This window comes from Hemicordylus capensis, chromosome 2 (genome assembly GCF_027244095.1).
Source record: "Hemicordylus capensis ecotype Gifberg chromosome 2, rHemCap1.1.pri, whole genome shotgun sequence".
In the NCBI taxonomy this organism is placed as follows: domain Eukaryota; kingdom Metazoa; phylum Chordata; class Lepidosauria; order Squamata; family Cordylidae; genus Hemicordylus; species Hemicordylus capensis.
In genome coordinates this window covers 192,937,970-192,965,601 of record NC_069658.1, presented here as the reverse complement: position 1 = coordinate 192,965,601, position 27,632 = coordinate 192,937,970, and the positions used below count along the sequence as shown (strand labels likewise).

Below are 27,632 nucleotides of genomic sequence, written 5' to 3'. Positions count from 1 at the left end.
CGTAGAAGTGAGTTCTCTTGAGCAGGCTTGGGCAGGCAGGGGCGGGACAGGGGGAAGCGAGAGGCAGGGAGATGGTGTTTGAGACAGCACACAAACCTGGAGCCTGGACCATGGATCCTCTATCTGAACAATTCAAGCCACTTGTACTAACGATTCATTCCTGATAAAGCACCAAGCACATTTCCCTATGCACCAAGTTGGGACAACCTGTCCTTCAAGAATACCCGAGCAAAGGCTTTCCCGGAACGGATCCAACCTCACTTTACCTGTTTTCTTGCTCCTTGCTGACTCCCTTCTGTTTCCTGCCAGACATCATCACCATCAAACTCTAGTGAGGATGCCTCCTTTTTTTAAAATTGACCCTGCTCATTTCATTCCTCTGGGGAAAGCATCTTTGCTTATGCAAAGCAATTTATATGCTAGGGAACAGTGGGCGAGACTCTTTGCCATCAGTCATCTGCTCATGATAAGAGATAGACTCTCCACTGCGTCAGTGGAATATGCATGCTAGGGATGTGAGGAAAGGCACATTTTGATTTTGACTGCAGATGGTACAGACTGTGGCAGCCAGACTGATCTCTGGGACGGCTCGCAGTGCACATATTACTTCAGTCTTGAAGGCACTGCACTGGCTGCCAGTCTCTTTCCTGGTACAATTCAAGGTGCTAGTTATTACTTTTAAAGCCCTAAGTGGCTTGGGCCCCGGAAACCTTAGGGGGCGTCTAAATCAGCTGAATCTACCCACCTGACTAGATCGGCTCTGCTGAGGTTGGTTTTGTCAAGCACATGGGACAGGGCCTTCTCAGTGATTGCCCCCAGGCTGTGGAACTCACTTACAACTGAGATCTGCATGGCTCCCTCGCTCAACCTTTACAAGGAGCGTGTAGACTACCCTTGGTATTCAGACTTTGAGCCAAGGAGTTTTCCCCTGCTCTCTTTAAATTTTTGGATATGTTTATTCTATTTTTATTTTTGCTATAATTTATTATTATTATTATTATTAATTTTATTGTTCTTTTCTGGTTGTTCACCATCCTGAGATCTTAGGACAAAGAACAGTATATAAATATAAACAAACAACATTTATGTTATGTATTCATTTTTACACTGTGTAACAAAAAAAATCTGTAGATGATTTAAAAATGTAAAAGGTTTACAGATTTTAAAAGTAAAAACATATAATAAAATAACAAAACATATTAAAAAATGACTATGTGCGTGTTCCTTAGGATTGACACAGATCCGTGGGAGTCCCATTACATTGCATTAGTTTGGCTGGAATTGAGCTCCATATGGATACTATCCACTCCCCTAGGGGTATAACGTACAAATTGCTAAATAGTGTCAGAAATCATTATGCTTTCAAGATGAAGTGTTGCCCAATTGTCCTCATGTACTTGGGAAGAAGCAGGTTAGAATTTCCTGGTCTGACTCGTTGGGGCTTAAGCTGTTGCCAAAAGGTGTGACCCACAAGAGCATGAATCAAGAATAGCAAATGGCTGCTCTCTTAGAGAGATTTGGGAATCTTTGCGGCTACTGCTAAGAAGGGCTGTGATCTCTCAGTTTTCCACCTGTTTCTTTTAAGAGCATTGGGGTGGGGAAACATTGCAAAGATGCACGTTCTCCCAAGATTAGGGTGGTTCCCACATTGTGCAGGTGAGAAAGGGATGGGCAAGAATCTGGAGCACTGAAATAGGGTTCACACTTCAGATAGGAGGAGTCAGAACTCTTATCAGTTTGGCTGAGCAAAACTAGAAATGACACAGGGCGGTTGTGATTGGGATCTCAGCAAACACTTAGGTGGGATCTCATGCTTTACAAACACACACACACACACACACACACACACACACACACACTGATCAGGCTCAGGACAACAGCACTGGGAGAGGAGTGTTGACCCTTTCCCTGGCACCATCTTCCCAGTTTACTTTCAAGTTGCTATTTGGCCTGCAGAAGAAAACATACAGGCATCATAAGGGTACCTGTAAGATTTCCCCTTCAGGGAAATAGCATTTTTGTGGAGGAGGATTTTAATTTGGAAAGCAGGAAAGCGTTAAAGCTCTGCCGCAGGAAATGAGGTTTCTGTGGGGACGATAGATGCCTGGAAGAGGTCTGTCTGAGGCAACCGTTTGGCTAATTATGTTTCATAGCAATACTTTTCTTTTTGTGCTTTTAATGCTATGACTAACACTATGAGTCCTTTCTCATGGTGAGAAAGGCTTGGGCAGGCAAGGAGGAAGGTTTTGTTACCTTAGCTTCCCCATAGACGATCCATGGAGGGCGATGGGTGTGTGGATCACGTACCCAGATGATCTTCCACTACCTCCGGCAGCTTAGAAGGTCGGGGGCTGGAACGCATTGTTCCACCCACCCAGCCCCCACTGAGCTCCCATAATGCACTGTGTGAGCACCACAATCTTGAATCTCTGATTGAACCTCTCCCCGGGGCTGGCAGATGATTGGTGGGGGTGGGGGACGGAACTAAGGGAGCACTTGCTCCCTTAACCCCGTTTAAGCTGTGGGCTCTGCAGGCGGGTCTTGTTCATGCAATGAGAAACCATGGTTATCAGTTATTTGAGAATGCATGCAGCAGTGCTTCAATGCAGGGGCATAAATGAATGGGGGCGGGATGTCTCTGTGGAAAGGGGGCCCACTGGCCAGGTGACAGCTTGCTCTTTGCTTTCTTTCTCACAGGGGAAAAGGTGGGAGGCAGAAGGGAGAAGTGTTTTTCCCAGCTCAGCTCCTCTCCTCCAAATCTTCATCGTCCCTGTCAGGAGCCGCAGGGAGTGGCAACCAGACTCACCCAGGGAGCCAGATGTCCTGTCCAAAGCCATGCGCACACACACCTCCTGATGTCCCTAGATGTGGATGATCATATCATGGGGCACACACCGGACTTGGTAGGTGGCCATGCCCGAGGCTGGCCCCAAGGGAAGGGGATGAGGGAATGGCTGGAGGGCAAGCCCAGGTGTGATCCCAGAGGGATCAAGAGCGCTTCCTCCAGAGGCCCTGCAGGAATTGTGCCTGGCATGCCTTGGGCCATTGAAAGACGGCTTGGCCAATGGTGAGGGCCAGCAGCAGATGAGCGCAACGGCTGCCCTGGGAATCTGGCCGAAAACACCAGTGGGGAGAAGCAGAATAAGATGTTGTCAACCTCCCCTCTCCCAGATAACTACTCAGAAGCCATGTGGGGGCCCTGAGCAGGGGCAGAAGAAAGAGAGGGAGCCTTTGACCTGATGGACTTCCAGTGCACAGCCAACAATGCCTCACGCCTTCTTCTCACTCAGAGTAGAAGTGATTGCTGTGGTGCTCCCAGGACGCGTCCTGCCTTGCCTATCTAAGATCCGGCTTCCGCCCTTTCTTTGCTCTTTGCAGTTCCTTTTCACAGAAGAAGAATATGCCACAGACCAATGGAAATAAAAGGTGTTGCTTGCTAACAAACAAGCTGAACCTATCTTGTGACCCATGCTCCATAGCAAACCATAAAACTCACTAATACATTGAGAGGAAGCTCTTCATGCAGCTGTCCCGAGACAGTGGCTGACAGCTAGACTAATTAAGCACTTGTGCAATGAAGCCGCACATCAGCAAGAAAACTGCATTGCTGCAAAAAACAAACCAACAAACCTGAACAAATGGGACGTAAACAGAGGAAGAGGCATCCTAGCAGGGGGCACACAGCACCAATTGTGCACCTTGTTGCACAAGCGCGCTGCTCCTCTGGAACACAAGCTCCGTTTTAGCGCAACAGCCTTCCACTAGTGTGGCATGTTTACGCATGTGCTTTTTGTAGTCTGGATGTCAGCAGATATCATTCCATAATGCAGGTGGGGAAAACCTCGTGTTCAAATGCTCGCCCATATTACCAGATTCCCTTTCCACAGAAAACTAGCATGGCAGGGAAAAGGATAGATTGGAATCCTCTTCTCTGTCATATTAACTCTTCAAAAGCAAGGGAACCCCCCCTCCCCCCCACACACACGCACACCCCATGGAGGAGTATTCAAACGTGCACCTGCCCAGCAAGACTGTGCCATGTGCATTTTCTGATGGCACAAATAGACCCACTCTCATTGGTTAGGGTCATTACATAGTCCCTGTACATAGTGAGGCGATTCTCACGATCCAAAAAGTGGGCTAAGGGAGCCTAGCCCACCTTCTGGCGAGCGTGAGAACCACCGGGGTTGCAGGCGAGCCTGGTGTCCTCAAAGCGGATAATCCGCTTAGGGAGCCCTCCCTTTAGACGAGGTTAGCGGAGCAAGTGCTCCGCAACCCCCGTCTGTTTGATCGTGTATTGCCGCAGCATGGCTCCATGCTGCGGCAACACACGAGGAGACCCTCGCCAGGAGGCTGAAACAAGCCTCCCAGCCCCTGGGGATCTGTCCAGGATGCCTCGCACGCTTGCGCGGGGCATCCTGGAACTTCTGGGGACCGCATGGCCCCCGATCCCCGCAGCCCATGCCGGCTCCATGACAGAGCCGGCAGTCGTGTGGGCGTCCGGCCAGTCCAGCTGCCCAGGGCTTCCTGCCTGATCGTCTGTGGGGGCTAAGCCTGCTCTCCCCACTAACCCACTCTTGGCAAGTCTCACCAATCGTGAGACTCGCCTCATGATCTGATTCCTGGGAGTATGTTTCTTTGGGCAAAACCACCTACGTCTTTCTCCTGGCTCTGCATTTCTAGATCTCTCCAGAAAGCAGAATGCCATGATCCTGGCTGGATACTATGGCATGCTACCAGAAGCATAAGAGTTTGGGAGGAAGGCTAAGACATTCTTGTGCTCCCTGAAGGAACCCAAGCATTGAGCATATGCAAAACTTACATGCAAAATTCTGTTTTTAACTCTGTTCCCTTTGCCCTGGGCAAACACATCTGGGCAGTCAGATTTAGAGAAGTCTATCTTCCTTCAGTTAAAGGCCCCAGCTGTTCTTGTGCATGTGCAATTTCCTTGCAGTCACACAGCATCATGGTTTCATCATAAGGCTGTACAAGGGGTTTGCGTACAAGCATGTTTTGCTCGGGGGAATCATTATATTTGAGCACAAGAGAATATCACAAAAATGCAGATGGTTTAGCACACACAAAAATGAAATTATTGTAGAAATGCAGAATTCACAGTACAGCAGTTCATCTTGATGTGTGTCTACTACAATACGACGAATATTTATATACTGCTTTTCAGCCAAAGTCCCCAAAGTAGTTTACATAGAAAGAAAGAAAGAAAGAAAGAAAGAAAGAAAGAAAGAAAGAAAGAAAGAAAGAAAGAAAGAAAATGGCTCCTGTCCCTGAAAGGGCCCACAGTCTAAAAAAGAAATGTAAGATAGACAACGACCAGCCACAGCCCCTGGAGGGATGCTGTGCTGGGGATGGATAGGACCAGTTGCTCTCCCCATTCTCAATAAAGAGAATCACCACTTTTAAAGGGTGCCTCTTTATTTTTTTTATTATTTTTACATTTTATGTCCCGCTCTTCCTCCAAGGAGCCCAGAGCAGTGTATTACATACTTAAGTTCCTCCTCTCAACAACCCTGTGAGGTAGGTTAGGCTGAGAGAGACGTGACTGGCCCAGAGTCACCCAGCTAGTATAATGGCTGAATGGGGATTTGAACTCGAGTCTCCCCGGTCCTAGTCCGGCACTCTAACCACTACACCACACTGGCTCTCTTTGCTCTTTTAGCAGGGGCTCTTTTAGCACTACGATCTGGTGCAATTAAAAGAGGGCAGATTCTGAAATAGCTGGCAGAACATTTGGAAATGACTGAATATTCTGCTCTTTCTTTTTCATGATGGTGGCACCAGTTTGTTGCAAGACTACCCAGTCTGTACTGCACTTCATTCATAAATGATGCGGAACAGGTCTCAAGGACAGAAAACATTAGAAGAGCTTTTTCAGTTCTCACAAACCAAGCCACCTGGAAGTACACTAGCTGTAACATGGATGAAATCCACTCTCTTTATGGCACTCATCCTCTAATATCAGCAAGGGCACAGAAGGACAGCCATGCTGCTTTCTTTTCTGTCTTCTAACATTCACCTCACATTGTTTAAGATGGTTTATTCAAAGATCAGTGGCCCAAGGGGCAAAAGCTTGGGGTGCAAAATTTAACTCCATAATTAAAAGGGATGAATGAATTCCTGAACATTATACTGTGCTCTCCCTAAAGAAGAAATGGCACAGATTGTATTGCAATCTATATAATTGTAGGTTGTAGTATTAGACATATACACAGTGTGTGTGTGTGTGTGTGTGTGTGTGTGTGTGTGTGTGTGTGTGTGTGTGTGTGAGAGAGAGAGAGAGAGAGAGAGAGAGAGAGAGAGAGAGAGAGAGAGAGAGAGAGATGAACCTCTGTGCATGTGAGGCAGGGTATTAATGCTGCCGTGTGTGTGTGTGTGTGCGCGCGCGTTACCACTGCTTTGTGATGGCAGCACCCACTGTTGTCTGAGTTGGTGTGCATCTGGTCTAGGTAAGAAAAGAGGACAGAGCAGAAGAGAAGATGTAGCGTGCTGGAGATGCTCTATAGAGCATCTTTCGTATTCCACTGCATTTTCAACACTGCTTGCAGAAGAAGAAGAAATGTGCTTCACACTGTGTCACTACTTGGCAGAGAGCTGCTTGGACGGTGGTGGGTGGCAGAGGCACTAGCCGGCCACTTGTCTAACTCCTCATTGCACCTCATGGAAGGATGTTGCTGCCTGGAGGCAAGCTGGCAAACAGACACGTGTACAGCAAGGACAGGCAGCACGGAGGCAAAGAGCATCATTAGAGGGTGGCCTGTGGGGCATGGGACTCAAATGAATTCCTCAGAACCCCCAGTCTCATCAGCCACCTTCCTCCTCCGTGACCTCTCCTAGAAAGGAAGTTCGCCAGTACAGAGCATGGGAGAAAGCTCCTGGCTTCACCTAGATCTCTGCTGCTTCCACCCTCATGGGTGCTGTATTATCACATTAGAGATGTTTAAAAACATACATAGTTATTGGGGGGGCAGGGCGGTATGACTGAGTTTAATGATCAAAAGGGGGGCTGTGGGCTCAGGCCCTGGATCTTTTAACTTCTTTAAGGTAAAGTGTGCCATCAAGTCAGTTTCGACTCCTGGCGCCCACAGAGGATACAGGAGGGTTTGACCATTGCTGCCACCTCCCGTGCAGTCTGAGATGATGCCTTTCAGTATCTTCCTATTTCGCTGCTGCCCAATACAGTACCAGTGGGGATTCAAACCAGAAACCTTCTGCTTGTTAGTCAAGCATTTCCCTGCTGCGCTTAGCAACACCTGAATCATCATTAGCTAAGTGAGCTTGCTTTTTTCCCCTAAATAGAAAGTGAAGAGGATGGTTGGATTGGGGCTGCAGTGAGGTTGAGTGGGGGGAGGTAGAGGGCTTTAACCCTAACCCTCTGCCACAGTCCTGGTCCAAGTCAGCCAGCCCACCTCAAGGCATGCCATTTATAGAAGAAAAAGCCTGAGCTAGCAGCTGTCATTAAGGGTGAGCCAAAAGAAAACTCAAGTGAGAACTTTCCACTCAAGAACTTGGAAGCAGGGGAGGAAATGGAGGCTAGGACTGGCCCTCACTTACTTTATTTTGTGCTGCTGCCGCTACAGCAGCTCTCCTCCTGATGACCAGCAGCCATATTCCATTCCCCCTTGAGCATCTCCCAGAAGGGTTCAGTGGCTGGCATGGTGTGCAGCAGCAGCATCCCAGCAACAACAGTGCAAACCATCCTGGGGCTGCTATGGATTCATAAGGCAGGCGCAATGCTACTCAAGCAGTGCTACCGCAGTTAGTCCTATTGCACTAAATGGCAATAACTGTTGTAGCACTGCTTGTGCAACCCATCATTCACAACAGCATCAAGGCTGTCTTATGAGTCCTCAACAGCCTCGGCAAGGTGTCATCCTCATATGACACCTAGTACCACTGCCATAGATGCAACTCATCACATTCTGACTCACCCCTAACTGCAATACCATCTGTGGTCATCTATGATGGTGGTGCTAGAGTGCAGCAGAGTCTACGTGAGAAGTTCCCTTCTTTGGCAAGCTGGGCTGCCATACTAGAACAGAGATGAAGTCGCCAGAGTCCCAGAGATGGGCACCAGGGTGCCAAGTCCCCTGGTTTCAGCACCTTAGTGCCACAAGACAACTGAAATATTATCACGTCCCTATTGCCTCTGAAATTTACTTAGCCTGGAGGAAGGCTAAGCTACCCCTGTGCTCACTGAAAGAAGCCAAGTGTTGAACATATGCAAAACTTGCATGAAATTCTGTTTTTAGTGATGCTTCCTTGGCCCTAAGCAGCATCTCCCCCCACCCCTCTGCCAGCCCCAGAATTCTCATCTGACCTTTGGAATTCTGCAGTGGCAGATGAATGGATCCAAAAATGTCCCCTTATATGCCCTACTGTTCTGCTTGGCCCATGGCTTGCTCCATTAATCCTGCTAAGTGCAGTTAGCAGTCCCTGCTAACTGGGCAAAGAGGTACCTTTTAACATGGTGATTCTCTTTTTTGAGCAGGGGGAGAGTAACTGGTCCTACCCACCCCCAGCACAGCATCCCTCCAGTGACTGCTGCTGGCGTCTAAATTATGTTTCTTTTTAGATTGTGAGCCCTTTGGGGACAGGGAGCCATCTTATTTATTTGTTATTTCTCTGTGTAAACCACCCTGAGCCATTTCTACATGGGCGGTATAGAAATGAATGAATCAATCAATCAATCAAATAAATAAATAAATGTGGACATTCTCAGAAGGCCATTTTGAAGATAGATTTTTGGAAAACTGGATAATGAATTTGAACTGAATCCCCATTTTAATAAAGACAGCAAGCCATGTGTGCCAGTGGGGGAGAAGCATGCAGACAGCAGCAAGTTATGGAAGCACTGGCTGCAGGAAGCCACTTTCCCTGTCCAGCTTGCTCATTCAGCCAAGTGATCGACTGCGGTGGAAGCTTTCAAAAACAACTCCGGCTGCGTGTGCACTTCTCCTCCATCTGCACATGTGGCTGCTTTAAGATAACGACATGAGTCAGCTTTCCTCACTCATCCTGGCCAGAAAGAACACGCTGCTCCAACTCCCAGTTGTCCTGAGGCTGTGGAACAGAAAGGAAAACTCTCTGCCTTCTGCCACTGGTCAGAGGACTAAGGTTCACTGGGAGGTCCACCCCGTCTCTCCCAGGGGGAGTGTCATGGCAAAAGGAAGACTAGCCTGGCCCCAGCCATCAGCTTAAGCAGCAGCAGCTATGCTGAGCCTCCATCCCCTCTCCCTGCCAGAAAGAACTCTACCCCAACGGCTGGTTGCCTTTGGCCAGCAAAAGCAAAGGTCACTCTGGCCTCTGCTGTGGACAAAAAGGAGCAAGGGTTGCTGGGCAATTGGTTATATTGTTGAAATGCAGGTCATTTTAGTTGAAAAGTGAGGTATGCATCTCCCAAAGAAAGAACGAAAACATAATGTTTATGAAGGTTGGGAGTCGCACACCAGAGACAGTTCCCCCCTCCATGTGCATCAACCACACCTACAGGGGTAAGCATGGGAAGATGGCATTTCCAGTAACATGCATGCTATGGTATATACAGTATATGTATTCTACCCGGGAAAAGGTTGGGGAAAGTAGCAAAGGTTGAATAATTGATGTATCACAGGCACATGTGGATCAGCCTTGAGGGACAGTGCACACCTACATATTCAAATCACTTAACTATGGACCCACAGATTTCTGACACTTGCTGTCACCTCAAATACAATGCTTTAGAATGGAGTTCCTTCACAATTCAGTTGCAAATTATCACGTGTACAGCAATCAAACATAGGGAAATTCCGTGATACACATGCAGGTGTGAACCAGCTCTGTGCCTCTCAGCTTAGCACTTCCTGGAGGATCCTGGAATTCTAAGTCCTTAAGTTCTTCCTCGCAGCTTGCAGGATCAAACCACAAAGAAGTTCTCTCTCTGGGCACAAATTGCTTAAAAAACATTTATATCTATAAAAACTTACATCCAGAAGCCAGGCAACAGACAGGTCCAATTAGCAGGAGTAATATCCAGGTCTTCATAATTCCAGTGGCACAAATGAGGAAGTGTATAAAGGCTCAGAGAGCAGAATCAACCAAACTGAGCCAGCTTTCATTGCTGCACGATTATATAGTTGTGGTTCTTGTAGAGCAAGGTGAGGAGGAGCTTTGGGGGACGGAGTAGGGAAGAAAGATAGTCTGGTATGATGACACAGGGGGTGGGGAGAGGCGTGTGTGCAAATGCCAGCCAGCAAGGCTTTTGCCATACATATGACTCTGTGCATTGCATTAGAATAGAAATCAAATTAAAAAACAGGCTGGAAATTCTTGTTCGTCACTCCTGTTGTAATGTGTGTCTGCCTGCAGGACAGGACATTGCTACTCTATAGGAGAAGTAGAGCTTGTTTTGGAAAACGTTGTAGGCATCATCTCTAACTGTTGCCTTACAGTAGGGATTCCAAAATGGTAGTGGCTAAGAGATTGCATTATCCAAGAAGCCCTTGGTTTAAATTTCCTCCCTCAGCCACAAACCTGCAGGGTAGCCTGCCTGAGACAAGCCTCCCACCTTTCTCAGCCTCAGCTTCCCCGTCTGTAATAATACGAGGGTGATGAAAAATGCTGAGCTATCTTGCAGAGTTGTTGTGAGGACTACAGAGACACCAGATTACAGAGAGGTGCCAAATAAAAACTCAGCTCCTTCTGCCCTCTGATGCAAACTCAGGTGCTAATATTAATATAGGAAGTGAAGAATTCAGTAGGGTTTGCAAAAACCAGAAACTAAGATGAGGGTAGTTAAGAAAATAAGAACATAAGAACAGTCCTGCTGGGTAAGGCCCAGGAAGGCCCATCTAGTCCAGCATCCTGTTTCGCACAGTGGCCCACCAGATGCCACTGGAAGCCACAGGCAGGAGTTGAGGGCATGCCCTCTCTCCTGCTGTTACTCCCCTGCAACTGGTACTCAGAGGCATCCTGCCTTTGAGGCTGGAGGTGGCCTATAGCCCTCCGACTAGTAGCCATTGATAGACCTCCTCCATGAAGTTATCCAAACCCCTCTTCAAGACATCCCGGTTGTTGGCTGTCACCACATCTTGTGGCAGAGAATTCCACAAGTTGATGATGCGTTGTGTGAAAAAGTACTTGTGTTTGCTGGTCCTAAATTTCCCGGCAATCAATTTCATGGGATGACCCCTGGTTCTCGTGTTTTGTGAGAAGGAGAAGAATGTCTAAATTAGCAACTTTGGGAGTTGCTAAAGCTCCCAAAGACCAGGATTCAGCTTCCAACTAAATCCTAAATTACTAAGAACATGAAAACCCTGAGCATAGATTCCAACTGAACCAAGATTCTTTGAACCAAGACAATAGGATGTTTTCAAGATTAAAGGTCCAGTTTAAAAAAAACCCCATTTGACAAAGAATGGATGATTTGTACAGGAGTTAGTGGGTCTATTTGGGGTCATCTGGGTTCAATATTCACTCCATCCATGAGTGTTACTCATAGGACACGGAAAGCTGCTTTATACTGACTCAGACTTTGGTCCATCTGGCTCAATATTGTATACAATGACTGGCAGCGGCTCTAAAAAGTGCCCCTCATTTTAGCAGATTTTTGGTATTTTAAAAACATCTTTATGCTGTAAATGCTGACAATCGTCTCCAAGTTCAGGCACAGAGTTGTTGTTGCCAAGCTCAGGCTCAGAGAAGATGTTGTTGTCCCAGCTCCCAGTGGGAGGCGAACTGCTCAACCACCGAAGTTCTTCTCTGAGCTTCGGTTTGGAAAAGTTTGGGGGCATCTCAAATCTACCCCCAAGCACTCACACACCCAGCCTTTTACACTGACATAGACCTAGGGAAACCATCTTGTTGTTGCTATTCTTTTTCTGAGAACCTTTTCATTGAAAAGCTGTATTATATGACAAGAGGTAGTAAGCAAGTATGTAGGCCACCGAGCTTATTGTTCAAAATGTACAGCAAGAAAGAGATTGAGACTTGCTTTCTGTACTACAGTGGAGCAGAAATGAGATTGTGGAGAAATCAGTCTCATGCAAATTCTCTTAACTTGAATTTGCTTCCAAACATTTTAAGTTTATATTGTCCTAATTTAATATTTTCCTTTCAACCCAGTGGTCCATGATATTGGGTTTAAAGGGGTTTAGAAAAACAAAGTATTAATCGATCAAATTTGGTAACTTGGATATTTATCATAAATGCCTTAATGCTCATCAACAAGATTTAACTTTTTTAAAAAAGAAACAAAACCCAAGTCAAATTTCAAAAGCAAAACTGGAAAAGGCTCAGAAGTCAAATGTAAGTTTTGAAATACTGTCAGACTTAAGTGTGAATGCTTGTTCCAGACTTAATCCGATCGGGGCGAATTAAGCCTTTTTTTGGAGGGGCTGCTTCGGGGGCGGGGCATGCCCTCCTTTGAGAGGGAGGAGGGGAGCTGGAAGGAGCTCTCCCTCACTCCTCCAGTTCACTGTTCGTTCCTCCACCGTGGAGGCTGCACACAGCAGCAGAAGCTGCTTTAAGGTAAAACGGGGGGACTTCCTCCTTCCCCGTCCCTCCCAGTCCCCGCTGTAGCCAGCCACCCCATTCCACCCAGCGGCATTTTAATGTAGAAGGGGGGGGACTTGCCTCTTGTCTCCCACTCCCTGCAGCCTCAGGGAAGATTAGAATTTAGAAGTAAACAATTGTAAGTAAACAATTGTTTACAATTAAAATTGTAGACAATTTTAACAAGAAGTTAAAAAAGATGGGGCTTCATCCTCGCCACCCTTACCCTCCTCGCTGCTGCAGTGTGGCAGCAAGAGGCTTAATCTCTCGCCGCTGCTGCTGCCACCACCACCAGCAGCGGCAGTCTTAAAAGTTTTTTTTTTAAAAAAAAAACCTTTCCCTGTCCCAAGATCTGCCACTCCTCCAGGATTTGCCACCGTTGGCAATCGCCTCCATTGCCTCCGCGGTAGTCTGTCTATGAATCCCGTCCTTACAAAAAGTAAGATATGGGGAAAGAGACATGAGCCCTTAGAAGAAGTGCATATCTAGCTGGATCACGGTGCATGTCTGTACTGGCTGGATAAGGAAGTCAGTGTGTAAATGGGAGCCATGGGCTTGGATCTCCTCCTGATCTAGTTGCTGGGGTTATGCACACAGACCTTTATTAGAGCGCAGTAATGGGACTGACAAGGCAGATAGATGTACTGTAGCCCCCCTGCCCTCCACATGTTCTTCCCAACCTAATTGGTGTAATTACTGCTTTTTGAAGAAGCCTCCCCACTTGCAGCAGCAACTGCTGCACACCCATTCCTAGTTGGACTGAGGCCAGAAACCCATATCCTGTGATGATTTGGGATGAGTTTCTGCAAAGAGAGGCTGACTCAGGCAGTGCGTGACGACACCCTGGAGATATTATTGTGAAGTTCCCTGGTTATTCAGCTTTGCAACTAGTGCTAATGGTCTGGACTGTGCCAATCTCAGCAGCCAGGGCACTAGGAAGTTAATCTGGTATTCTCAAGTGTCATCATGATGAGCAAGAAATGAGCCAGCTGAGAATGCTATGAGTATGACAGACCTCATCTCTACCCAACAGTCACAAAATCCAGTTTAGACAGAAAAAGGAGGTGTGTGTATATAATAAACACACACATACACACGGAAACACCTGTCACAAATGTTATGTAGTGATCCAGCAAGACATGAACGATGATAATTTAAGTTATTGGTCATGAGAAAAGCACAAATCTTACAAGAAGAAATATGGTGCAGACACATTATATGGAAAATCTACAGCTGAAGTGGGGATATGCTTGTCCATATTCTTCCCTATCCCTCTCTCTCCGTCTCCCTTACTTCCCCTTTGGTTTATCATTGCCTATGGAGAAATCACTTTTCTTGTGGACCTTTTCAAAGTTTATTTCACCGAGTAGAAGTTGTTAAAATGTGGGCCTCAGGATGAACTGTATTATATTACAGTGTATCCGAGGTGCTATTGTACTGGTTACAGTAAAGCAGCCTCTGCCAGAAGGCCTGGGTGCTGGCATTGCTAAGCAGCAGCAGAGTGGTTTCTAAATAGGAGAAAGTGTGGCTGTAACTGCAGGCTGATTTGTGCTGGATCTAAACACACCAAAGGCCTCACTATTCATGTAGTCCAGTGGCATCCAAATGGTGCAGTCAAGTGGTGGTCAAAATTCTGTCCAGAGCCACTGAAGTGTGGACCAATGAGGTTGTTGAACAGGTGCCCAAAGGAGATTGGACCAAGTGCAGCCAGAGTTCTGTGGGTCAGAGTATAAAAAGGGTTGCATCAGCAGCAGAGTCAGATTGTGCAGGTTCATTGTGGGATGAGGAAGAAAAAGAAAGAGCTTAAGAAGTTCTTAAGAAAGAGCTTAAGAAGAAAGAGTTTGAGGATCCATCTCCTGAAGGCGGTTTTCTTCTGGAGATGGATGCAGGATTGGCCAAAGGAGGAAGATACCTACAAGCAGATTCACCCAGCAGCTAGAACTTGTGGCCAGGGAGGGCTGGCAAGACATCATGGACCAGAAGGAGGACTGTGTTCTCCTCAGAAGGAAGACAGAAACTAAAGTTAGCCAGTAACTGTCCAGGTTTGAATGTTCTGACAGCAACAGTCAAGAAAAAGGTCTACATTGTGGCTGCAGACCCTTGAGTCCTTCAAGGCATGAAACACCAACTTTATCTACCAGTTGGGCAAAATTAGAGAGGGGAATTGGTTTATAGGCTGGTTGGGGTTATAAACTAAACCTGAAACTGCAGCTACACCTTTCATTAACACCAGTCTAAATAACTTAATGTGAAGAACCACAAAATGTCTATTTATTTAAATCATCCTTTACAAGCATACCTCCCCTCCCTTTTAAAAACCTGCTTGATCTCTTGTTTAGTTCACTGCCACATCTAAAGCCTACACCACATACTGGCAAGGAGTAGTGAGGTAGCACTAAGTAGTGAGGTAGTACTTTATTATCTTAGGTAGGGTAATTGGTGTCAGTGTGGAGACATGAGTGGAACTTTAGTAGGTCCTAGACAGGACGTAAACTACACGTGGGTTTGCTGGCTGCCTCTGTACTAGAAATCAGTCACAGTTGATAGTTTGATAGTTCAGGGGGTTCTTAAAGCACGCAGGGGGTGGGGTCAGTACCCTTGTCTTCTCAACTTCTGTTGCCTTCCTTTCCCTGTCTAAATTTGTCTTCCAGGCTTGTGGTGCTGGGGGACTTCAATGTCCACTTTGGGACCAATTTGTCTGGGGCAGCTCAGGAGTTCATAGCGGCCATGACAACTATGGACCTATCCCAAGTGGTCTCAGGACTGATGCATATTGCTGGTCACATGCTTGATCTGGTCTTTCACTCTGAACAGGGTAGTGTTCTGTGGGTGGGGATTCTGGTGATTTCCCCATTGTCATGTACAGACCACCATCTGGTTGAGGTTGGGCTCACGACCACATTCCATCTCTGCAGGGGCGGAGGGCCCAGTAGGATGGGCCTCCTGAGACAGCTACTGGATCCAATAAGATTCCAGGAAGCCTTGGAGAGATTTAGTGTTGGCTTTTCTGGTGATCCTGTTGACACGCTGGTGGAGAATTGGAATAATCAGCTCACCAGGGCAGTGGACACAATCACTCTCTCTGACCCACTTCGAAACTGGCCCCTTGGCATACGTGAAGAACTACGGGGGCTGAAGCAGCAAGGTACCCCATACCCCAAGTTGAAAGAACTTGGAAAAAGAAAAAAAGAAAAAAAGAACTTTGGGGGGGGGGGACCCGCTCCAGAGCAGAACCTATGAGCTGTAGAACTATGGTGATTTTGAAGAAGTTACCCTGGTCATTCCTAGGTGGAGAGCAGCCAGGAAGCATACTAGTAATGTTACTCTCGGAAATGGGGCTGTTGCTCAACAGTATCAACCCTGCTAACTGAGCAAAAAGGCACCTTTTAAAATGGTGACTCTCTCGTATTTAGCAGGGAAAGAACAACTATCCCTATCCAACCCCAGCACCGCATCAGTGGTTGTTGCCAATGTCTACTTTGTGTTTCTTTTCGATTGGGAGCCCCTTGGGAACAGAGAAGCAACTTTATTATTCATTTTTCTATGCAAACCTCTTTGACAACTTTTTTTTGGGGAAATGGTATATAAATATCCCTAGTTGTAAAGCAGCTGCTTTGCATGCAGGTTGTCCCTGGTTCAATCTCTGGCATCTCCTTGTAGGGCTGGGAAAGACTCCTGCCTGAAAGCTTGCAGAGCTAGCTGGACCAATGGTCTGACTCGGTATAAGGCAGCTTCCTATGTTCCTATACAAGCAAACTCATTCAAGAGAACCAGTAGGATAACTGGACATGCCAGAGAATTCTGCAGATGGATACTAGGTGTTGCTATAAATTGCAGTGCTGAACTTGTTGGAGATGGACTTCCAGTCCATCGACCTTTTGCACCAACTGTCCTAATGACCACTAGGGGCATTGGGAATAGAGACAGTGAGTAAGGGTCTCCCTATCTGTCCCTACTCTATGACCCCTGGACTGACTTCCTGTGCTGAGTCACAATCTTTCCTTTCCTCCTAGAGAGCACTGAGCAGATGGAAACATCTCTCTCTCTCCTTACCTATCCGTTATGTAGTCCTTTAGATTAGATATAGGCCTTTCCTATCTAAGTGTATTTAACCAATAATCATTTAGAATTCAGTTATACAAGGATCTCTGTGTGTTTTCTCTAGATAGCTGCAATAACGAAACCATCCTATGCTACCCACTGTGTAACTGGAGTGTGTGTGCGCATTCCTTAATGCTCTGCTGTTTTACCTATTGAGGGTAAAAATCGACAATCTCTAATAGAACTAAGAAGGCCAAATGGGATGCCAAAGCAGCAAAGAGCAAGCCAGGGGACAACTGTCATTTTCAAAATGGGTGGGGCCTCGTGGTTGCTTTGGAATCTAATCTTCTCAGCAGCCCTGCTAGCAACATTGGAACTGGCAACATGCCATTCCATCAAATCATAGCAGCCTCTTCCAGGTATGCACTGTACCTATTTTCTCACGCGACAAACCTTTTGCTTGCATGTTATCATTTGTAGTATTATTATTAGAGCACATCTGTCAAATGAACCTGTATGTCTGGTATGCGCAGGGAGTGAATGCTACAGCCCAGGAGCAACTACAGAGAAGGCCCACTCCCAAGCTGGCAGTATCTGGAGACAGACCTCTTGATTACCTCAATGTGCCCTGAGGATCATGCAGAAGAAGGTGCTCCCCTAGGATGTCAGTACTAAGCCATTTAGGGCTTTAAAACAAGCAATTTGTATTTTGCCCAGGAACCTATGGGCAGCCAATGTAGTTGTTTGAAGACAGGCATAATATGGTCTCTCAGAGAAACCCTGGAGAGCAATCCAGCCTCTGCATTTTTGACCAACTGAAGTTTCTGAACTACATTCAAAGGCAACCCCACCTGCCTTATGAGTAATAACCTTATGAACAATAACATATTATTTCAGAGATCTAGCATTTTATGTGAACCCATTTGACCTCTAAGATCTGCTGAAGAGGCCTTACTCAGAGGACACATTCACATCCACCCACAGCAGCATGGAAACCACTCCTTTGAGTTTCATTCTGTCACCATTTGGGAGCTCAGATGCATAAAGTTTCCACATGAGAAGGATTGATCACATGGCTTTTTCTCATGTAATCACTGCCCAGCCAAGGAGGGCAATAATGGATGAAAAGATATGCTGGTCTATGATCATAATTAAGATTGATTGAAAAGATCCATATGACTGCCCTTCTTATGGGGGAAATGGCACTGAGGAATCCCACCATGGGAAGTGCTCCTACTCATGAGAAAATCCTCCATGGGGAAGTGGCTTTGCTCAGAAGTAAGGTAAGACTGAGAAACATACTAATGGCTTTTTGAGTGTGGTCCCAGCCAGTTGGAACTTAGCAGAGGTCTACCTGAATGTGACGTCGGAGCAATGTGGCACGTATTTATTTAAAAGAAAAGCATTTGGAAATTTACACATAACAGTTGAACAGCTTTGCTCATGTTTAGACCATTTCCATACCTGTGGACATATCCCTATTTTCATGTTCACCTGAATGGGACAATAGGGACAGGTGCCAGGTATGCATTTATATTATTGTCTGCATTGTGTGACAAAATTACCAGTGTGATTGAATGCCTGTTTTGTTAATTTTGCCCTACTAAATTCAGTCAGTTTGATCTTTTAAAGTGAGACCTGTGGTATTGAGTGAGTACTAGAATTTTTTAAAAAAATAAATAAATTGTAAGGTGTATAGTGTTGGCACTGAGTCACACAGTTGCCTAGAGCCAGGTATTGAGATACCTGTCATAGCATAGTCAACCAATGATGAGAATTCAGTCACAGCACAACATAATGCAACTTTATCTTAATAAATCATGTGGGCTCGATAATGTTGATTCAAAGCTAATAAGCATTTAATTAATGGAACTGCAACTGCAGTCTCAACCAATCAGCAACTTCCATTGTATCAGTAATTTTAATATCTAGAGAAGCCAATTGAACAATTCTTAAAGCTTTTCTCTGTGGAGTCACGCAAATTGTCAAACTAGCATCTGTGTCTCTACATTACCCTTAAAGTGCATAGAGACAGTTGTAAATAACGTTCTCAATGTTTTATGCATAATCACTACTGTTTGCTGAGGTTCCTACAGCCTGCTTCATAATTAGCTCATCCCCCACCCCAGCTTTCTTGGAAAACCTGGGGTGGAATGTTGGCACATCTGAGGGAGATCCCCACTAGACCTCCTCGTGGTTCGTCAATATGTGAACCCAAGATAAACTGTTGCTGAAAGGGTCTGATTGCAGAGCAGACAGATGAGGGTCAAAGGAACAAGCAGCAGCAGTGGTCAAGACAGGCTGGACTGAGTGTCAGATCAGGTTGGCAAGGAGCAGAAAGGCCAGAGGTTGTATCCTAGTCATGAGCAGGCAGGTGGTCAAACACAGGTGTAGTGAGGCTCTGGCGTTGCTTAATAAAGAGATTTTATTCCGACTGAGGAATCAAGCCTGGAGCAACTGCTAGGCCTCTATTGGTTCCTTGGGTCACCTGGGCTGAGGAGCTGCAGTTGGCTGAGGTGGCCATTTTGTGGGTGGTGCTGCTGCACTGTAGCAGAAAGCAGGCTGATAACTCCCTCTACCTGGGAACTGCAGTGGTGGCATAGAGAATATGGTCCCCAAGTCTCCTGGCATCATACAGACTGACTGAGATCATTGATCAAGCCAGCATTGTCCTCACTCTCAGTTGACTATGTTTGCCTCAATAATCCAATCTGATTGGCTACACAGGGTGTTCCATCGATGTGTGGTCTTCAGCAGCCCATATGACTAATCCCAGGAGGAGTATGGAATACATACTGTATAAGGAAAAAATGGCACTGAAGCTGTAGCAGATAGGCTTGGATTATGAATGCCAACTCTGTCAACTCCACAGGCCTTCTGCCTATGCCATTTTTACCATGCCCAGCTCTCTTCTCTCCACTCCATTTTCTCAGGTAAGTCTGAGGGTCCAGTGTATTGAAGTCAAAAGAAGTTAGAATGAATAGCTAGAGGCCAAGCTCAGCATAAGGACATCTCGACATAAATGCTAATCCATTGATCCTCCCCAAAGTGGCATCATTATGCAGGTTAAAGGAATGTAAGAAAGCAGTTAAGCATGTTTTATATGAACACACCTTTGGCATCAATGACCCTACATTAGTAGATTACCTACTAATGAGGCTCTTCAGTAATTGCCATTAGAAAGAATAGCAACTGGTAAACCAGCAGATGGAGATAGGGTTTTATGAATCCTGTACAGATTTATAGTAGAATCAAACCATTTCCAGAAACATGGGGTGCTGCCAAAAATGGCAGCACTGTGACTAGTTCCGCCCACATTCCCTTCTGCAATGTCTGGTACACCTTACCTGGTTCCTCAGTATCATTATACTGTGCATTTCCCTGCCTGATGATATTGGCTGCCCCTAGCCCCACCCTAATAGGCTTCTCTTTGAGCACTGGAGAATCCCCATAGTGATATAATGGTTTGGCTGAAGCTATTTTCTCACATGCTGGAATAATTGTCAGCTCAAAGTTCAGTATTATGCTATCAGCAGTGAGGTCATCAGCACAGATTAGATGACTAGAGGCAAAGCTTGCAATAGTTCTGGAAACATGGTTGCCATCTTTTCACGGCTTTCAGGCAACAAGACACACAAGGGACAAAGAGCAAAAGACAATGTGAATGAGGATGGCAGCGGAGCAGAAATTCAAGCAACCTCCATGGCAAAAGGAGCATTTGGGCAAAACCCTGAGTGGTGAGTGAGGGTGGGGATGGCAAGCAAAGCCCGATGTCTGTTAATAAATTCAGAGATGAGGGTGTTAGGGGATGAGGGAAATTCCAAGGCCATTGTGCAGAGAGACCACGAAATCTTTCCTTCAAACAAGTTGGACACCTCTCTTCTGTGAGAAGAAACCAAGCTTCTGTGTTTACCAGGAAGGAGTTGCAATGAATGGCAGGAAACACATTGTGGTTTCTGCTTGCCTTCATAGTACACAGTGCTTGCTTAAGGCAGCATTTGCTGAACTGTTGATAGCTGGCACACATATGCCTCTAACTTAAAATGGGAGGAGCAAATGTTTAATTTTATACCTAATGTTTAATTATAGGGCATATGAAAGTGACCCCTTCTCAGAAGAGCTTATTTCCTGTTTGTTTGTTTGTTTGGTTGGTTGGTTGGTTGTTGTTGTTTTGCATGAGCCTGGTTGGAAGAAGTCCATTGCCCCCAGACTCCAAAGAAGACAGGACATGCGTATATATGGGTAAAACTAGAGCTACACTTTATTACTACAAAATAAATGTAGTAATAAATATGGGGGAGAAGCAGCAGGTCATAAACACAACAAACCCGAGTGTGGGCAACAACACCCCATCACAGGGGCCTCCAGCCTCCTCATGATAGCTGTAAGCCCCGCAGGCTGATTGGGTGAAGCAACTGGGCTTGGATCAGGCCAACAGCAGCCGCTGGGTAGCCAACTCTGTGCCACACAGTTTCCTGTGCCAAGGAGGTGGCAGTCCATGTCCCGCCCCCCCCTCAAGCCACAAAGCTCTGAGTGGGTGAGCCAAGCAACCACCTAAGAGCAGTGCATTCCCAGCCAGCCCAGGCCACGGAACCCTGAGGGGCTGTTCCATGAACCACCCTTCACCCATAAGGGTGCCTGCAGTTGAACACAGAAGTATCCTAACCTTCACATGCCTGCATTCGTCTGCCACCAGAGGGTGGGGGGGCTAAACCTCTGTTTTACCCCACCTACCAAAAACAGATTCACACAGGTACTGATGAGACTCACCCAAGAAGATATAATTGTCAACGTCCGACAAGTGAACGCCATTTTTTGGTACAACTGTATCACCCCATAAACTATCCCCTCATTCAAAGTAACAACCCCACCAAGAGCACAGACCATGTGACCCAACTCCCAGTTCACCTTCTTACGGTCCTGGTCCAGAGCACAGGGGTCCCCATCCCCACACCAACAATGGCAGGGGATCAAATTGGACCAAACTATTAATAAGCCAGGCCAACAAACTGCACAGATCAGTGCCTTGCCTTTGCTTGTTCAATCAGTGCCTTGCCCTTAAGCAGCTCCAGGTTGTTCCCCCACAACATGGAGGATCAACACATCAGGAGAACTGTGCTGCTGGAAATATCCCTCTAGGAGAGGCATCAAATGGCACCACAACATCCCTCAGTGACCGAGCCATTCCACATGGGCAAACTCACTACAGCCCAACAATGTGCTGATGCTAGAAACCCAGGCCCGTTGACTAGCCCAGAAGCTGTGGCCACAAATCAGCACCCCAATGGGATGATCAAATACTTCAGGATCTGGAAAGGAGTACTTCAGTTACTCCTGACCTTTAAAGGGGCGCACATACCTCCTATAAGCCAAGGAGCACCATCAGCCTATACACTGAATAGATCTTGCTGGCAGTCCTAACCTGGCATCAGTTGAAGCAGCCCCCATCCTAAAAGAATGAGTGCCAAAGTCACACACAACCAGCCCTCCCCAAGACAGTCTCAACCACAAACCCAAATTGGAACCGTGTTAGTGGAGTTCTGCCAGCGTGCTGCAGCAACAGCCCAGGGCTGTCACCCCTAACTGTCAAGAAGTGCTCCAGAGCCACCACAGGGTATAGGGCCACATCGGATCTCCTCATCAGCTTAAAAGAGGCCCCGTGGCCCTGCTGGTCTGTCTTAGAGGAATGCAGGCAAATCAGCACAACAGAACCATCCAGCTGCACATCTCTCCTCTCCAGGGCCCTGCTGGACATGTCAGTTCTAGAAGACGCTACAAACTCACTAACTCATAGAGCCCCCCAAAAGACAACCAAAGGCACAGCCTGAAAGAGGGACGCTTCTGTAGCTAATAGTGGATTTAAGCCCAGCCTTTGTCTTGGAGCAAGCCCATGTGGGGGAAAGAAAAATGCTGTATCATTCCCTCCATGTTTGCTCAACAAAGGCTGTTCCTTTAAAATTTAAAACTGTCCCTTTGGTAATTGCTGCCACCACACCCACTTTTTAACAGAGTTTAATCCCTCCCTGGTGTGGGCGAAATTCCAGGGAAACTCTCCTTCTTTTACCAATGGAAAAGTACAGAAAACCCTCCACGTGCAGCCTAAACATGAAGAGCAAACTTGGTAGTGTGAGCTGCTGAGCAATCAAACTTGAGGCATGTTTGCACCAGAGTAAAACCCCTTTTCCTGAGTTAAAAATCCACTAAGAGGCAGGTCAGATACAAAGAACAAAAAGAGAAAAACTTTTTCAAAAATACTACAGACTGCTTCAGTCTGAAGCTTTCTCAGCTTTTAGTTACAGGTAACAGAAACACTCAGTACTTGCAAGAATACTTTCAAAGAGCACTCCAGCTGGTATTTGGATTGGCACACTTTAAAAATCATGGTTACCCATTTGCAAAGATAATTCACAAAGCACCCCCAGTTGCAAGGAACCTTTAAATGCACCTTTACAGGGTACAGAGACGTCTACAACCCCCGGTTGGATAGAAAGGGCTCAGGCTAGAGTTTCTTAGAAGGTTATGTTACAAAATAAAACACAATAGATCAGGTGTAAGGATTTGCAAAAGCACAAAAATAAAGTAATCTAATGTAGGCTAACTAACACACGGTTCCCTGGCTAAGCTTTCCCCCAAAGCCCTTGGCTTCCTTTTCCCTTGGACTCACCCCAAACTCCAGGAGATAATTCAAGTTTCCTGAATCCCTGTCTCCCAAAGATCTGCAGATGTCCTTCCCTGAGCGAAGTCTCCAGGCTGGCTGTTGACCATGAAGCAGCCAGACTTCATGGCTGGTGCTCACGAAGCCCGCTCCCTATCTTCTCGAATTGCCCTCCTGGCTCCTTTTGAGAACTAAGACACACACACCCCTCCACTTCACTTCCTGCCGCCAGGCCCTCTAGGTCCCGGTCACTGTGTGCTGAGTGGCTGATCCCCAGAGGTCACTGCCTGACAGACAGGACAGGGTTCATTTCCAGTGCACTCTTTAGGTTAAGGGAAGGGCCGATTGCTACAGCTTCATGCGGAGAACACAAAACCTGAAAGTGAGAAAGGATACTGACAAGCACACCTGGTGAAATAGGGGCTCTGGGGTCAGGTGGGTGAGGGTTCTCTCTCCTCCAGCCTTCTAGCATCCTCCATAGCCTAAAGTCACCTGTTTGGTCTGGGAGCCCCCAACGTTTGGCTTCAAAAGCCAGAGCTGACAAGCAGCTGACAATGAATCTTGCTGCAAGGCCCCCAGAATGCAGCTCCACACAGCTCCACACAGAAATGAATCATGTGTTTAGCTGGCATAGGAGAGGAGCTCCTTAACCCAGCCGTCCCCCTGAACCGTTAGAACTCACTGCAGTGCGCCTGGTAGCACCGTCTGGTGCTGGGTGCCAGTGGCAAGGCTATTGCTCTGTCAGCCTCAGTCCTCCAAGCTTCCAAGTGTAGTCTGGCAGGATCTCTGGCACAGGAAAAGAATCTGGGGCCAACCGCTGAAAATGTTCCATCTGCATCTGAGATAAGGCATCAGCCACTCCATTGTCTAAACCGGGGATGTGGCGAGCTAGGAATTGGGTATTCAATCGGAGGCACTGGAGCATGAAACATCAAACTAATCCCATTACTCTGGTCCTACGCAAGGTGAGAGAATTGAAAACCTGGACTATCACCGTGTTATTGCAGCAAAAATGCGCCGTTTTGTTAGCAAAGTCCCCAGACCAGATGTGTACCGCAACTACAATGGGAAAAAATTCAAAAAAGGTTAAGTCCCAGGTAACCCCTCATGTGGACCATTCCCCTGGCTACTGGGCTGCACACCAATGCCTCATTAAGTAAAGACCAAAGTCAAGGGCACCTGATGCATCAGCGTGTACCTGCAATTCTGCCTCAAGCAGCATTTCCTCCCTCCAAAAAGAAACCCCATTGAAACCTCGGAAGAAGAAGTGCCACACTAGTAAGACTTCCTTGATCTCCCCAGACACCCTGATACAATGGTGAGGAGAACTAACACCCTGCATAGCATCACACCGGAACCTTAAAAAGGGCCTGCTCAGGGCCACCACTCGGCATGCAAAGTTCAGGTGACCTATAAGGGATGGAAAATCCTGCAATGTGGCCTTCCTTGCCGACAAATTTTTTGGCAAGCAGGCAACCATATCCTCCAATTTTTCAGCTGGTAGCCTGCAGAGCCTTGCATTGGAATCCAACTCAATACCTAAAAATGGCAAGACCGGAGCCGGATAGTCAGTCTTTTCGTGTGCGAGGGGCACCTCCTACTCAGCCGAAATGGTGCTGAAAACAGCCATGAGGCAGCCACAGAGGGGAATCGGAAGGCCCCACAACTAAAAAATCATTTAATAATGAACTAATCTTAAGGTGCCCAGAGCGAGCTATGGCACACCACTCCAGGAAGGTGCTGAAACATTCAAAGGCCACATAAGAGACAGAACAACCCATGGGTAGTGCCCAGTCCATGTAATAGCAGCCCTCAGATTGGAAGCCTAACAACTCAAAATCAGTGGGGTGGGCTGGAAGAAGGTGAAAAGCCGACAATATCGCACTTGCCCATGAGTGCTCCCCTCCCCTGCAGTGAACCATCCTTACAACATCATGAAACGAGGTGTATCGTACCAAGCAGAGCTCCTACAGAATGATGTCATTGGCTGAGGAGCCCCACGGGTAAGACAAATGCTGGATTAGTCTAAATCCCCCTGGGGCATTTTGGGGCACCACTCCCAGCAGGGAACCCTAAAGTTAGGGGTGGGAGCCCCAACAGGGGTGCAGCACTCTATCCTCAAACACCTCTTTGGCAATCTTAGCATGTACAACATGCTCCAAACTTAAAACCGACCTCAATTTTTGCAAGAGAGAGAGAGAGAGAGAGAGAGAGAGCAAACACCCTGAAAAGGGATTCTAAACCCAAAGTGGAACCTGTCTGCAAAATAAAGTGCCCCTTCCCTATCGGGATAATGTTCGATAAAAGCCAACAAAACCTGAGTCTTAACTAGGCTGGGGCCCTTTGGCCACCCCACTGCCCCATTAGTTGCCTGGTTTCCGGGGCGGCAGCTGCTCACGGCCAATGTTACACTCACCACTTGCTCTAGGGCAGGAACTGAAAGGGTGGGGTCCCCCACACACTTAACAAGCGTGCTTGAAATGACACTGCTGCCTGGAACATGCCCCAGAAGATCCGTACGCCAAGCACAACAGACAGGGTTGAACCCCCTGACCGGCACCACTCCCCTTGGATTTGGATGCTGGTGATTTGGTCAGAATATGCCCACGATCACTGTATTCCCCTTGCACAGGCCGGGATGGACACATGATTTGCAACCACATCTGGGGATGATGTTTGTCCCATGGGAGGGCAGGGTTAAGAGCTGATTGCATGTGGAATGATTCATCATAGCAAGTCCAGGTGGGCCCACTACACTTGCTGAATGTGTGATAAATAATGTCCATGTCCATTATTTGTACATGAATGAAACCCACTGGGCTGTTTCTGAAAGACAACCCCCATGTAAATCAGGAATCCGACCAGCCAGTTGAACCCGTTAGGGTCCACCTCGTGGTGGACCCTTCTGCCTTTGCTTTTCTAATTCCTTAATTCTGGACAGCATAGTGGCCAAGGTCAAATCTCCTTCATCTTCAGAGGACGAGGAGTACTCCTCAGGGACTGGAACAAGGTGGCATGGCCATTTGGGGGCAGGTGCTTTGCCCTTGTTCTTTCCCTTGTCCTTCCACGTAGGCACGTCTTTCTTAGGAGGCATGCTGGCCCACTGCCGGTAACTGCTCTTTAAAATATCAAGCAAAACATCCCAACTATCAGGCAACCCCTCAAACAGCAACCAATGGCCCACCCATCCAAGTTGGCGCAAAGTAAAGTCCTAAAGTGCTCCCCAAGCAATCCACTTCTCACACACGCTCCCAGCCCACCAAATTTCAACTGCCCTCCCCAAGCTACAGGGAATCTGTGCACTATTCTGGTTTCCTCAGTGAGCAACAAGATGTCTCCAGTGGAGCCTCAATGGCCCACTAGTGCATTCCTCAGTTTGAGAATTACTGTTCAGGAGATAATACTCCAGGCTACACAACACTAATTAGTGACCCCTTCTCTAACACCTTTTCACTAGGGGTGGTTAAACAGAAATAATATAGCAGATTTCCCCCTTCTTTCAGATGCCTACTTATGGAGGAGCACATAGTTGGACTCTGGTGGAGACTATTGTATTTGGACAATGCTTACATTCTTATGGAACAATTGTAAACTAGAGTGAGCTCTTATTGCTATGAGGTCCAGAATTGGAACTGTCTGTACATCACGCTTGGCACTCATACAGATGTGCCTACCCTGGCTTGACCTGTGTTTGAGAGAGTTTCGGATAGGAACAGTGTATAACATGGAAGCTAAGGGCAGCCTAGGAAGTCAAGCAAGGAAGAAGGCAGAGCTGCTGCATTCTATCCTCATAGAAGTCTGTACAGGGCTCCCAAACAACTCAAAATAGACTCTCCATATGGCCCCAGAGCATTCTTCCTGAGACCCCCAAATAGGCATACATTACTTCAGTTGTTTATTAGCACTTCCTCACTTTCTGCACCAAGCTCTTAAAACCACTCAGTTCTTCTTTCCAGATCTTCTTAAGCTCAAGAGTCAATAAACCTCTCAGATCTGTATGTGCAGCATTTGGCTTCCTAGGTAATCCACTTATTCAGTCTAGCCCCTTTGAATCCATTAGTCTGTTGTTTTCCATGGAAGACCATCCCCATTAATTGTTAACTTGAAAAGACACTGTTTAGTGTCTTTTTACTCGGATTGAGGTGAATATCCCCCTCAAAATATGCTCCACAAATTCTCGGGGAGAATGTGAGGCAGGAAATTCTGAGAAATTTCTACTGAGCTTTCAAATATACTCCAAATATACTCCAAAAAATTAGCACACAGTCATTTCCATAAATTTAAATTTCCATCAATCCCGATCCCCCACCCAACATCATCCTCATTTGTGGGGAGGGGAATGAAGAAATAGCCACCATTGAGAAATAATTGCTGAAAGAAAGAACTGAGA

The 27,632-nt window shown here is 46.7% G+C and overlaps 1 protein-coding gene across 3 annotated transcripts in view; it reads right to left on the bottom strand.

Moving 5' to 3' along the window:
- Window positions 1-27,632, bottom strand: part of ENDOU (endonuclease, poly(U) specific) — a 51,255-nt gene that overhangs the window by 15,225 nt on the left and 8,398 nt on the right. For 2 of the 3 annotated variants that reach the window (XM_053298564.1, XM_053298565.1), the window contains exon 1: window positions 9,981-10,116. The exons of the other annotated variant lie outside the window; for it this stretch is intronic. In XM_053298564.1, the coding sequence (XP_053154539.1) occupies window positions 9,981-10,038 (58 nt within the window). In that variant the 5' untranslated portion in view covers window positions 10,039-10,116. Of the gene's footprint in view, window positions 1-9,980; window positions 10,117-27,632 lie in introns of those variants that run through there. 3 annotated transcript variants of the gene reach the window in all.